Consider the following 13039-nt stretch of genomic DNA (forward strand, 5'->3'; position numbering starts at 1 on the left):
TCTTTTTTTTTTGATGTTTTGAGTAAAACATCGATGGCGACTCCATAAACCCTCTTCAAAATTATTAGTTAGGGATTAATCTGGTGTTCAGGCATTCTCTAATTGATGAGATTTTCAGAAAGGAAATCTAAATCATCTATGGGCAATATCGAAATATTTTGGGTTTGGACAGATGACAACTCTACTAAGGAAGCTTAAAGAGGGTCAGACCCAATTAAATGATGAAAATAGAGAAATAAGAATAATAGTTCAAATATTGGTTCCCTTTACTTTGTTTGTTTTGCATGTATTTACTTTGATGGCTTTATATCAATATGTTTGAAATAAACAATTGCGCACAAAACCTTGCACACAAAAGTTTCCTCTATATCTGAGGGCATGAGGGCATAAACATAGGAAGTGATTGACATACGACTGGTCCAAGTATGGCCTTAGAGCTTGCGAGCCTTATCGAAAACCACACTCAAGGTGATTACCGATTACTTTAATTCAAAATACTGCGACAAACCTTAGAATTTACTAGGTGACGGTGACAAAGATACTGAGTCCCTATAATAGGGATACCTTGGGGGCCTTAAAAACTAGTAAGGATTAGGTCCATCTTCTCATGATGCAGCTCTCGACCTTTCCTACTCAATACTTTATCATGGAATGAAACCGGTGGAGCAAGAATCTCACCTCCATCCAACAATTTGGTGAGAGGTGGTTTTTTTTTTGATAAGCTTGGTGAGAGGTGGTTGATTCATCAGAAAGTCTCTAGGTCAAGTTTACATGTAATACACAACTCTTATATGTTTCTTAAATAATTATTTTTTTCAAAACACTTGTTTAGAAACACTTCTTTTTGAGTTTAAACAAAGAAACTTTTTTATTATATAATTTTTAATTTTAAAATTTAAATATTTATTCATTTAAAATCAATTTTTTATAATATAAATTAAATTGTTTTATCTAAACTAAAAAATTAAAATTAAAATTGATTTATCCAAACAAAGTACTTAATGAATAATAAAAATTGAAACCAAAAAAATTCAAATTTCAAATTCTTTGAATTTCTAAAATTACTTATCCAAATACAATATAGGTCAATAAGAAGTCGATGTGATTCATTTGATCCTAACATGTTGCATCAATGATGCACTTTGTATCATCATGGCTTCTTTTGTGTAACTTTTTAGGAAGAAAAATACTAGAAAAATTAGGTCAAGAAATTCAAGATAGAAATAAAAAACTAATATTTATTTGACTTCAAAAAAACGAGTGATAACTTGAACTTACAATTAGGAGTGGTGTAAATAGGCCTGATTTTTTTTATTTTCTTGTAGTTAAAGGTATACTATTTTGACTAAGAAAACAACACAAAATAAAGCAGCCAGATCTTGCAGTTTGCAAGTAGAGAAGTTTTATAGAATGAGAGAGAGTGTAGAGACAAAGTGTAGAAATGCCCACAAACTATTTACTGCGGAATTTCCAGAATACCACCTACTGGAGCTTCAACTTCTTTACAAATATATGAGCAACATGGCTTATCTCAGGTATCTACATGTGGATGTGACTTATTTGCAGGATTTTCAGTTCAAATAAGTATACGCCAGTAGTATGTTGCAACAATTTATAAATAATGAATTTCAGAGTAATTTAAATATACCATCTCTTTTAGATATTACTTTTGGTAACTGTTGTTGCTCCTCCACGCACATAATGAATACAATTTTGGCACTGATCATCTAGTTTGCATCAGGATTTCAATATGAATGGTTGTTCTAGTGACTAGGATTCTCAAAGCTCTTTAGCTAATTTAGATATTTACAGGCAATGCTATCTGACCAACCCCTTTTTTCCAGGTGCAACTTGGACAACCAAAGGACTAGTGACTTGTGATCTTCTATTTCTCCATGACAAGAACCCAAATGCATACCCCTTTGAGGGATCAGTTACTTTGAAATTCACAGTGAAGTTGATTTTCTGCCCAATTCTTGTGAAGATTAACCTGTTAGGTATAACACTGATATTAACACCAGGTGGAGAAGACACTACAGCTCTATAAACATTTCTTGGTTTGCCAACATTGGTCACAATCCTAGAAACTGAAAAGTTGTCTTTAAGATTTGGCACTGCAATGGAAGGGTAGTTGAGGTCAGATGCTGTACTGAATGCCCTGTCACATGTGCTGTTGTCTCTTGTAACTTGATGGAGTGACCTCTGATCATAGCCCACTGAACACAGGAATGCAACAAAATCTGCTGGCTCTGAGTCATAGATGAGACCAGGATCAAGAACTCTAGCAGGGTTCACAAACCCTGATCCGTAATCAAATGCATTAGCCCATCTTTGTTCTGGATCTGCAATGATGGGTCTGTGGTGCTTATCCAGAATTGTGGCTGCATAATGAATTTATGATTAGTTTCCTGAGTGGAAGTAGCAATGATGGGTCTGTGCATATGTATCACAATAAATGTTAACCGCACACTCTTAAATGTTCTTTTCAACATACTCCTTATTATTAGGTGAAATTCATTAAATGATAGGAGTTCCACCCCTTGTTTAACGGGTTTGATTCAATACAAATCCTTAACGAAGAGTATATTCTGAAGTTTGTTGGAGAATATGTAGCTAGCTTTTCTCAACAAATCATTTTATTTCCTTTTGGTGACATAGTATAGTAGTATTTTTTTATAATGTTCAGTTTCTAGTTTTGTAGATATTGAAAGATGGAATTTGATCTATTATGGAGTTTTAATATCAGTATTACCAGTGGTCATGATGGCAGATTTGATAGCAGATGGAGACCATGAAGGATGGACAGCTTTGACTAAGGTTGCTATTCCGGTTACATGAGGACAAGCCATAGAAGTTCCTGAGAGAATGTTGAACATATTTCCAGCTGCTGGAGACCATGCTGCAAGGATATTTAGTCCTGGAGCTGTGACATCAGGCTGCATAGCAACAACAACATGATCAGAAGTCCAAGAATGAAGTAAAAAATAATAGAGTAAGTTAACACAAGTACCACTTGAAGTTTCATGAGATTGCACAAATACCCTACTTTTTTTATCCCTATAATAATCCCCTTAATTATTTGAAAAATATTACACTAATATTCCTTAAACATTACATTAACTCTCTTAATTATTTGAAAAACATAACACTGGCAAGGAGGTTCATGGAAACGTTACAAAATAGAAGGGAGTGTTGGTGCAATTTCATAAAATTTAAGAGTGTCAGAGTAATTTATTCTGAATAATAATGAATATGATTATAATTTATAAAGAAGCTAAATCTGGAACATAGAAATTCAATTGCATATTAATGAAAACTTCACCTTCAGAATTTCTGGGTTTAAAGAATTGGGGCCTTTAGAAGAAAATGCTGCCACACGTGGTGCAGGATGTGCTCCTAGAACTGTCTTGGCTCCAAATATCCTTGACACTGGCTTACTGTTCAGTATATAACAGGATGCAAAGTTAGATTTTGAAGAATGAAAGTAAAACAAGACTACTTTGCAGAAATGTCATTATTTTTTATTCTCAAAATACAAAACAAACCGTGTAGTCTTGAGATAGGATAGAATCTGTTCCCCTGTTTTCTTTCCAACAATAGCTGAAGGGATCACAAATGGGATGGCAACATCTTGATCTGTCTCATCAATTAGTATCATGCCAACTCCACCTGCATTTTTCACTATCTTGCTCTTTTGCACCTTTGACTCCGTTGAACTCTCTACATGTCTACACACCAGAACCTTGCCTTTGCTCTTTGTTTTATTCAGAGAACTCTCCAAACAGTAACTACAGAAGGAATAAAAGAGAGCAAAATATAACTTGAGAGTCATCTTTTGCATTGATTTTTAGGTAGCTCTCACTTTAAGTACCTTGCTTCACCTGGATTGATAAGGAGTAAAGTATCCTCCATTGGCTACAGAAGCAGAAATTATCCTTGTGGAGGCATTCATTTCAAAGAGACTGAGACTTTCACCCTGTTTCATCATGGAAAACTAATCAGGGTCCTCACAGTGTGCCAAAAAGCTAGTATTAAAATAAATTCAGGTTTAATTTTTTTTTTTAAACTACCTATTTAAATTTTGGATTTTGCTAACCAGTGTCATGAGAATACCGGTTAAGAAATTAATAAATACAATTTTTAATTAAAATTCATGGTGAGAGTACATTGGAGATTATGATGGAAGTACATTGGTAGCACTTTCAAAAGTTTTCTACTTTTGATTACTTAACCTGTCAGCATTTTCCTTAAATTTAATTCATTTTTAACTTAAAAATTATAAAAGTCATATACTTTTAATCTCTAGTGACAGGTTAAAAATGTAGTAGTGTTTTTGTTGAATGTAACAACTAAAAGCTAATAAAATTTGTAGAGACTAAAACAAAAAAAGTCACATTTTGCAAACAGTTAAATAAGTTTTACCATGATTTTAGCACCATTTCCCAAAATGACATCTGAAGTGAAATCCCTATCTGTTGAGCTGGCAGCAACAGTGAGCATCCATGGTGCAAGGTTAGTGGCAGAAGCAGCACTCCCTTCATTTCCAGCCGATGCAACGACCAGCACCCCACGACTAGCAGCATGAAATGACCCCACAGAAATGGCATCACTGAAATAGTCTCCTTGGGGTGATTCAGCACCCAGAGATAGAGACAAAATGTGAACCCCATCTCTTATGGCATCATCAAAAGCAGCCAACAAGTCCACATCATAGCAACCTGAGTCCCAACATGTCTTGTACACAGCAATTCTGGCCAATGGTGCACCTCCTCTTGCTCCTCCACCAGCCAGACCCTTGTAATTCATGTTTGCCACATACCTCCCTGCAGCTATAGAGGCTGTGTGGCTTCCATGGCCAGTGCTGTCCCTTGCAGATCTGAAGGAGATTTTTGCATCTGACTCTTCCTCAGCCTCATATCCACTCATGTAGTATCTAGCTCCAATCACTTTCCTGTTCCACAAATTGTTAACCATTCAAGATGACTTAGGACCTGTTTGGTATCTGATGAGAATATGAATCACCATCTATTATTTGAGTTTATTTCAGATTAATGGAGCATTATTAGAATTCTTACGGTTATGAATTTTAATTATAGGAATTATAGGTATTGTTACACTTTTATGAGTATTTACATTTGTCGTTTAGTTTTACGTTTATGTGCAGAATTTGTATCAGTGTGTTTTATGTATTTAAAGGTTGCAAGTATGAATAAAATATACGAGTTTCAGCCTTCTAATTTTTCTGAATTCCTACTGTATCCCATCGTGTCAAAATAGACTCAAGTCTGAAAGTCATGTCAAAGGCAAAGCCACAAGGAGTAGCTTCATATTTCGGCCTTTTTTAACATGGAATTGGTGTTGGATGTGATTCAAAGTTGCGGTTCCAAACATACACTTAGTGTGTGTATAGTTTGTAGTTGTCACAACTTTCAAAACACTTCATCGGACAAGTTTGTGTCTTGTTGTTTTGGATTAAACTGAGGTTTGAGCATTTCAAAGGTAAAACTAAACACACTATTAATCAACAGGGTAATGAAACTAGACAAGGATAAGGTTCATCCACAAACCTGTTGCAAGATGAGGCATTGAATGCCTCTCCTTGTTGACATTTGCCCTTCCAGCCAGGTGGCACTGCAGGCATGTCGGTGTCACTGAAGCTTGGGGATTCTGGCCAAATTCCTGAGTGAATAGTGATTATGAACATAACTCATTATCATTCCCATTTATCATCAAAATCCAAGTAATTAAGGTTGACATCCAAGTGTAGTATTTTAAGCATGCAGTGCCTAAAGTCCTATGCCATTTTTTCAACTAATTTCAATGAATAATTTAGGGTGTGCAAAAGGTATGTTTTTGAGGGAATTATACCAACTGCAAACAGGAGATGAATAAAGTAGTATATTTTGGTTCTATTTTAGCTCTGTACAGAAGATGATTTAATTCACTGAGAGTTCACCACTAGTACGAATTTGACTACCATAGCAATGTCACTTGAAGTCCAATTTCCAAGGTTATTAATTATACTTTCCTTATGGCTGTTACTGCTAAAAGGAGAGGAATAAAGGGACTGAGACTCTGCCACTAAAGTAATAAATGAAGTGTGGAAGTGAAGATTCTTGTGAACCGACGAATAAATGCAATTATGATACATAGAAGTTTTCAACTTATCATCAAGGCCGAAACTTTCAGCAAAATGGTCAAGACTGCTCACCAGTATCAATGAAACCAATGATGATGTTTTCTTGGTTTCTGATGGAGTAACCAAGAGTCTCCATGGTTTGGTCATCCAAAAGTCCCATGAAATCCCATGAATGAGTTGTGTGCAGCTTTCTCTTAGAATTGGGAAAAACAGAAACCACTCCTGGCATTTCTGGTTAAATTGAAACATACAAGTTACACAGCCATCAATTTCTAGGCCTAAGTAAATCAAGCAACATTACTAGCAAAACAATTGGATAATTCAAACATTTATAAATTGAGAAAAGGAAAAAAAAATAATAAAATAAGGAAATTTCCTCTCACTTACTAGAAATTTGGGAAGCCTGTTCATCACTGAGCTTGGCTGCAAAGCCTCTAAAAGCATGTTTATAGCTATAAACATGAGATGCTTGAGCTTGTTCAATGCTGTCAAAACAAAACATCACAATGGGAAAAATGAGAAAAACCACTTATTTGAAACAAGGGGTGACTAAAAAAGTGCAAATAGCTGAAAGACCAGCAGAATTTGCCAAGAAAAGAAAAAGTGATCTTATCTCTGACCTTCCACTGTGAACAGAAGCAAGCATTTGATGATTTTCCTTCAGAATATCATCTGGGTGTTCCCCACTTTTGCTTCCCATGTACACTACATAAACCTGCCATCAAATCCACATTCTACAGTTCACTCAAGAAACCCAAAAACCAGTGATCACCATAGCCAAAAATGCTACACAAAGACACCACTGTTTGACTTTACCTTGGTGGAAAAACAAAAGCTAACTTTTGCAACCAGCACAGCGAGAAACAGAAAAAACAAAGCACTGCTTGTGGCATAACCAGAAGAAGACATTGTCAAAGTCTCAACCTTTGGTCACTAAAACCAGTGTATCAGCATATATATAGTGATAGCAACAAGGATGCAGGAAACAAGAACCGGGTTCTATAAATAAAGATAAGAGTGGTAACCATCAACCAAAACAAATAATAATAAAAGAAAACCCTGATAGAAAAAGAGACTGAGGTATCATATTGGTGTGTGACATGAGTTAATGTTCAACAAGGTTGGATTTTTATTTTATATATAAGACAACAAAAAGAGATGAATGCAATGAGAAAACATGGGGTAGTAGTGGTGGCAATAAGCAAAGAGGCAAAGGCTAGTAGCACTAGTAGTGAGTAAAGGGTGTTATAGATGATGACTAAGAGAGAGAGAGTGAGAGAGAGAGAAAGGGACTAATGCTTTTGTAACGATGCCAAGCAAATACAAAGCATCCATGTTTTTTTTGTCTACTCAAATGTCAATATGACCCTTTTATTCCGGAGACTGTTAAAAGCAATGTAATTCATCACACTCAATGGGGGCATGTGACCTTCCTTATGTGTGTGTTGATTTGATTCATTATTTTTAGCAGAGAAAAAGAAAAACAAAGAGTATCTTATCTGATCTAATCTAATTAATAGGTAGTGATGTAAAATTTGTCACTTGCGGAGTGTTCCATCAATAAATAATTGAGTGGTGGTATATGTCTCAAATCCCAATGCCAAGGGTGAGATTCCAAGATATACTATAGCAAACTCATTCTCATGCTCTTCCTCTTGGGATTTTTAGATATCACACAAGCTGTTGAAACCACAAGAGACAAATACGCCAACAAAAGCAACTTCATATGGAGAAATCATGCCAATGACAGCGAAATACCAACCCAAAACGGTAACTTAATAAGTTAAATTCTAATCAATTTTATCAAAATGTTTTTGTTTTTCAAAATATTTTAACTACTAATGATTTAAAAATGACAAGACTTCAATAATTTTTTTATTATCATATTATACACCTTTTGATTTTAATTCCCAATTTTATTTTTTTTTTTGGATGATTTTGTTCTCTATTAGTTATTTGCGTAGTTTTTTTTATATAGATAACAAATATTGAAAAATAGATATAATAATATTATATAAATAATATGAAATTACATCAATATTTTCAGATATAAGAGACTTATATAAATAATTTGCTATCATATAGATAACTTTAGGGATTAAGATCGAAAATAAAAAAGTTTAATTTTATTTTTTATTTATTTAATATTATAATTGTACGATTTTAATTTTTAAAATTTTAATTGAACAACTTGTTTATCAATTATCACAAGTATGTGATTTTGATTTTCTAAATTATAATTAAATAATTTTAATCTTTTAAGTATCATAATTATATGATTTTAATCATTTAAATATTATAATTATACAAATTTTAACTTATTTAAGTTATATACATTATAATTTTCACTTATATATATATATATATATATATATATATTTATACTAAAATTACTAATATATATAATTTAAATAAGTAAAAATTTATATAATTACAATAATTGATAAACTAAAATTACAAAGAATTAGAATTTCTTAATTAAAATTTGAGAGGCCAAACTTAAGCTATTAACAAAGGCCAACAGAAATTCTTTTACGAACTAATATACTTGAAAACAGAAATGCATTTAATTAATCAAATATAAATTAACAAAGGCCAACAGGAACTAAAGCCGAAAGGATGTATATTAAGAGATTACAAAGTTAATTAATTCTTAATTATTAAAAATATAATCTAAACTTTCTTATTTTATTAAATATTTTAACATATTTATTAATTAGATAAATTTTTTAAGACTAATAAGCGAAACCCAATAGAAGTTGAACCCACGTGACGTCATAGAATAAGATTTTGTTAGATACTTTGAATATTTTAAAAAAAAGTATGGAAAAAGTGTATTATTAATTAACTTTTTCTTTTTCATTCACGCTCTTGTCACCGTGATGCCGAGAAACCTTACCGTTACCCATAGCATCATTCTCATGGAATTTCAGTGCCAAAAGTCAACATTCTGATGGATGAAGTATGCTCAGTTATCTTAAACTAATCATCATATATCATTAACCCACTGCCAGATCTATCATCAATTACTATCATTATGATCAATTTCTTTCATTACCACAAAACATAATAATTACTTTTATCAGGGAAAACAATATAAAAAAATTACCATAATCATGATATTACTTCTTGGTGTACCAACATTCCGCCATGGTCATGTAATTTACGGAATCTTAAGTCACATCATTCATATGTTGTATTTTACAAAGCTCAAGTTTTTAATCCAAACTTTTGTAGCAGGGAAGAAAGTTTATAATCCAAACTTTTGTGGCCGACAAGTATAAAAGAAAAATCTTGCTAAGCAGTTGTTTAGAAAATTGATCGAGGAATCAATGTAGTATAAATACCCTAAAGAAATGTACGTGTAAAGAAAATTTTAATTTAAAACTACTGTATAATAAAGTTATACCGAAAATTAAATGTGTATATATACTTCTCCATAGAAATCTACAGAAGTGTTAAATATAGAGATATAATTTATGATTAAAATGAACGATTCAAAACTGTACAGGTAAGGGCGTTCGGCCAAAACCCTATCGATTACCAAGCGGCAGAATTTGGTGGCCGACACCCAATCGGCCACCCGGATCGGTATATGCTCAAGTATTACTCCTAATCAATAATTAGGGGTTAATCATACCGATAAACCGATTAGGGCGTATTACCTAATACGGTAAGCATGTTGTAGGGCCCATGGGAATCAGGGCTCATAAATGTTAGTATCAATAGCTCATGTCACAAGGTAACGTCACTGTTCATTAATTATTATCGATATATGTGCTTTGTCCTGACTTGAGCGTCGGAGTGTCTTTTGTAGGTACTTCCCTCTCACCGGAACGTTCGATCGGAGCACTCGTTCGGCCCTCAGAGTACAAGAAGATTACTAGTGTGCCCTTCAGACAGGTACAAAAACATAGTTGGTCAATATTTTTTTTTGAGTCTTATAAAGTTTGATATGAAGGTATTTGTAATTTTATTTATAAATTAGATTTCTTTATGATGTTAAAATTGATAAGGGAAAATATAAACGTTTTTCATTCACATATAAAAAAAAGATTCATCATTTTTTTTCTTTAATTTAAATTGTTAGCTTTAAGCAAGTCCTCCAAAAAGTTAATGTGTGTACTGATTTTTTGACAAAGCATCACGTCATGTATGATCAATCTATGTAAGTTTGAACAAGCAACCTCCCTCAATTTGCTTGCCTTTTGCTAGTCAATGGCACGAGTGGGTTACATATTAGAGTATTTGTTTTTTATTTTATCTTTACATTTTATGAAGCATAAAATAATACTTCTCAATAGAAATTTTTTACTTTTAATTAATGTCTTAAAGATAAACATATTCGTTTGTCATGACTAGAAGCTTATTATCACGAGCGGTGTAACGACTCGCCTAACCGTCACTGTGACACCCTCTACCCCAACATACATATACAGTAATTATAAAAAAATAAAAAAAATTCATCATTAAAAATCAAATTTCCATCCACGTAAGGGTAAAGAGTTCACATTCATAAACTTAATCCAAATAACATGCCGGTAAAATTACAAAGAAATAAAACTGAATTTTCTAAAATAATTTAATAAGAACATCTTTAAACTAATTCTATCTATGTCCCGATGTCACATGTCCTATCAGAGAAAAACCCAACATAGAAGCCTAAGCTTCATCACCAACATCCTCAGCCTCACGCTGATGATCACCTGTATAACAGTCAAAACAGAACAACACGAGAAAAGGGAGTGAGAAACATCTCACTCTGGCTCACAGTGTAGAAATATACGCCGAATAGCCAAACACAAACAAAATAAGTATAACATAGATAAATTAATAATAACATCACACTCATCCAAGACATAAACCATCACTTTATCATATAACATTAAGAATGCATATGCATGGACACGGACTACATATTATCATGCATGTGGCGCCAGTAAAACATCACATGGCATATTGCCGCTAGCAATACACGAAGAGTAGTCTAGGAGTACATGTCGGGTCACACCCTCTGCGCACTCTCACTAGAAGGATATACTACCAGAGTCTCGTCGGGATAGCTAAGCCGCGCAAGATACATCCCATGCACACAATGGGCGAGACTGGGACTTCCAAACCGAGCTATCCCCAAGGACTAATCCCCAAAGCTTTTACACTAGGGGGCCTTCTCTGGCGGTGTATTCCATATCGTACCCTTAAAACACTTATGCAAATGATGCATGTCATTCAAGACTCTATGCATTCTCATATCTCATTATCATTTATCATTCCCATATCACATTATCATGTCTCATTATCACTTTTCACATCATCTCATCATATTCACATAGTCATCACTTTTCACATTATCTCATCATATTCACATAATCATCATTTTTCACATCATCTCATCATATTCACATAGTGTATACAGAGCACTCAAAATCATATCAAAATTGATCTATTTTCAAAAATAAACACATATTTATACATCTCATTCAACAAGGAATACATCAGAACAATCAGAAAGAAAAACAGAAAATATTCATATTTTGTCTGTTTCTCATAGGGTTCCCACAGGAACCCACAGAGCACTCTAATTCATATCAAAACTTGTTTATTTTCAAGATTATATACATATTTACACTCAGCAAATATCAAGAAACACAACAGAAAACTCAGAAGGTAAAACAGAAAACATTTAAAATTTGCCTCTTACAATTATCAATGCATTCCCTTAGGGTTTCCCATAGGAACCCATAGAAATCTCAATTCATATGATTAATTACATATAAGAAAACAATAGGCAAAATAGATACAATTGGAAAAACCCCTCATACATAAGCATACAAAAAATGCAACAAACACAGGATTGGGGGCCAATCCCACTACCCAGCATACAATCTCACACCCAGAGCGAGGTTTCTCACTCCCCCCTTACCTGGATGAGCAGAAGACAAAGGTGTGATCTAAGGTCGTTCCTGAGTACTCTTCCTTAGAGCTCTTTGTTTCTCCTTTTTTTTTTTTTTTAACCCTTCAGAACGCAAATGAGGTAGATAGGGTTAACGCTACCTGACTCCTTAAAATTAATCCATTGGGCTGGGTCAACCCAACCCATTTTCCTTCTCTTCTAACTCACTTCTCTTTTTCCTCAAAATAATTAAATAAAATAAATACATGTATATTATAAAATATTTTTCCTCTATAATAATAATATATTTCTGACCCAAAATATAATAATATAATTTCAATAACAAAATATCATATAAAATCAACCTTCTCTTAAAACATATAAATATTTATTTAAATATGCTAATAAAAAATACTTATTTAATACGTACAAAATAATTGTCCAAAACAATAATTATTTAAAACGTACAAAATAATATTCTTCTATAATTATTAAAATAATTATGACCAAATACCATATAATAATAATTATTATTATTATTATTAAAAACCTTTAAAAATTCAATCAAACACATTTAATTAATCAAAATAATTATAAGGAAATAATTTTTATAAATACAAAAATAAATAATAATTATTCGTACTATTAGTAAAAAAATTTGGGGTGTTACAGTCACACTGCAGAACAATATCACACAAGAGTAGAACATATATACATAAAAGAGTATATATACATATATCCAGCTTGAGGCTCAACAAGTCAAAGTATATCTAATACTAACAAAATGCTACACCAAGGTAGACTACACAACAATCAACTCAAGTCACCACCTATGACACTACTGTTACTCTCCAGCCTATCCCTACTCTGCTCCCATACATAGTATAATCACCACAGCCCAAATCACATGGAAACGTGCAAGGGTAAGCTAGTGAAAATAATCAACATATAGATATAAACAAATTACTACTTCAACAACAAAAACAACATTTTCAACAGTTCAACAT

General features: G+C 33.1%; 1 protein-coding gene across 1 annotated transcript; it reads right to left on the minus strand.

Moving 5' to 3' along the window:
- Positions 1-1634: 1634 nt before the first annotated feature.
- Positions 1635-7486, minus strand: LOC109791224 (subtilisin-like serine-protease S). Its single transcript, XM_020350492.3, has 11 exons — positions 6956-7486; positions 6760-6854; positions 6527-6624; positions 6212-6370; positions 5568-5679; positions 4423-4951; positions 3882-3976; positions 3546-3788; positions 3323-3437; positions 2753-2936; positions 1635-2381 (listed from the first exon to the last, which is right to left on the minus strand). The coding sequence occupies exons 1-11, from the start codon at positions 7046-7048 to the stop codon at positions 1819-1821; spliced, it is 2286 nt and encodes a 761-aa protein (XP_020206081.1). The 5' UTR covers positions 7049-7486; the 3' UTR covers positions 1635-1818.
- Positions 7487-13039: the final 5553 nt, after the last annotated feature.

This window comes from Cajanus cajan, chromosome 5, assembly GCF_000230855.2.
Source record: "Cajanus cajan strain Asha chromosome 5, NIPB_CcT2T_4, whole genome shotgun sequence".
Lineage (NCBI taxonomy): Eukaryota > Viridiplantae > Streptophyta > Magnoliopsida > Fabales > Fabaceae > Cajanus > Cajanus cajan.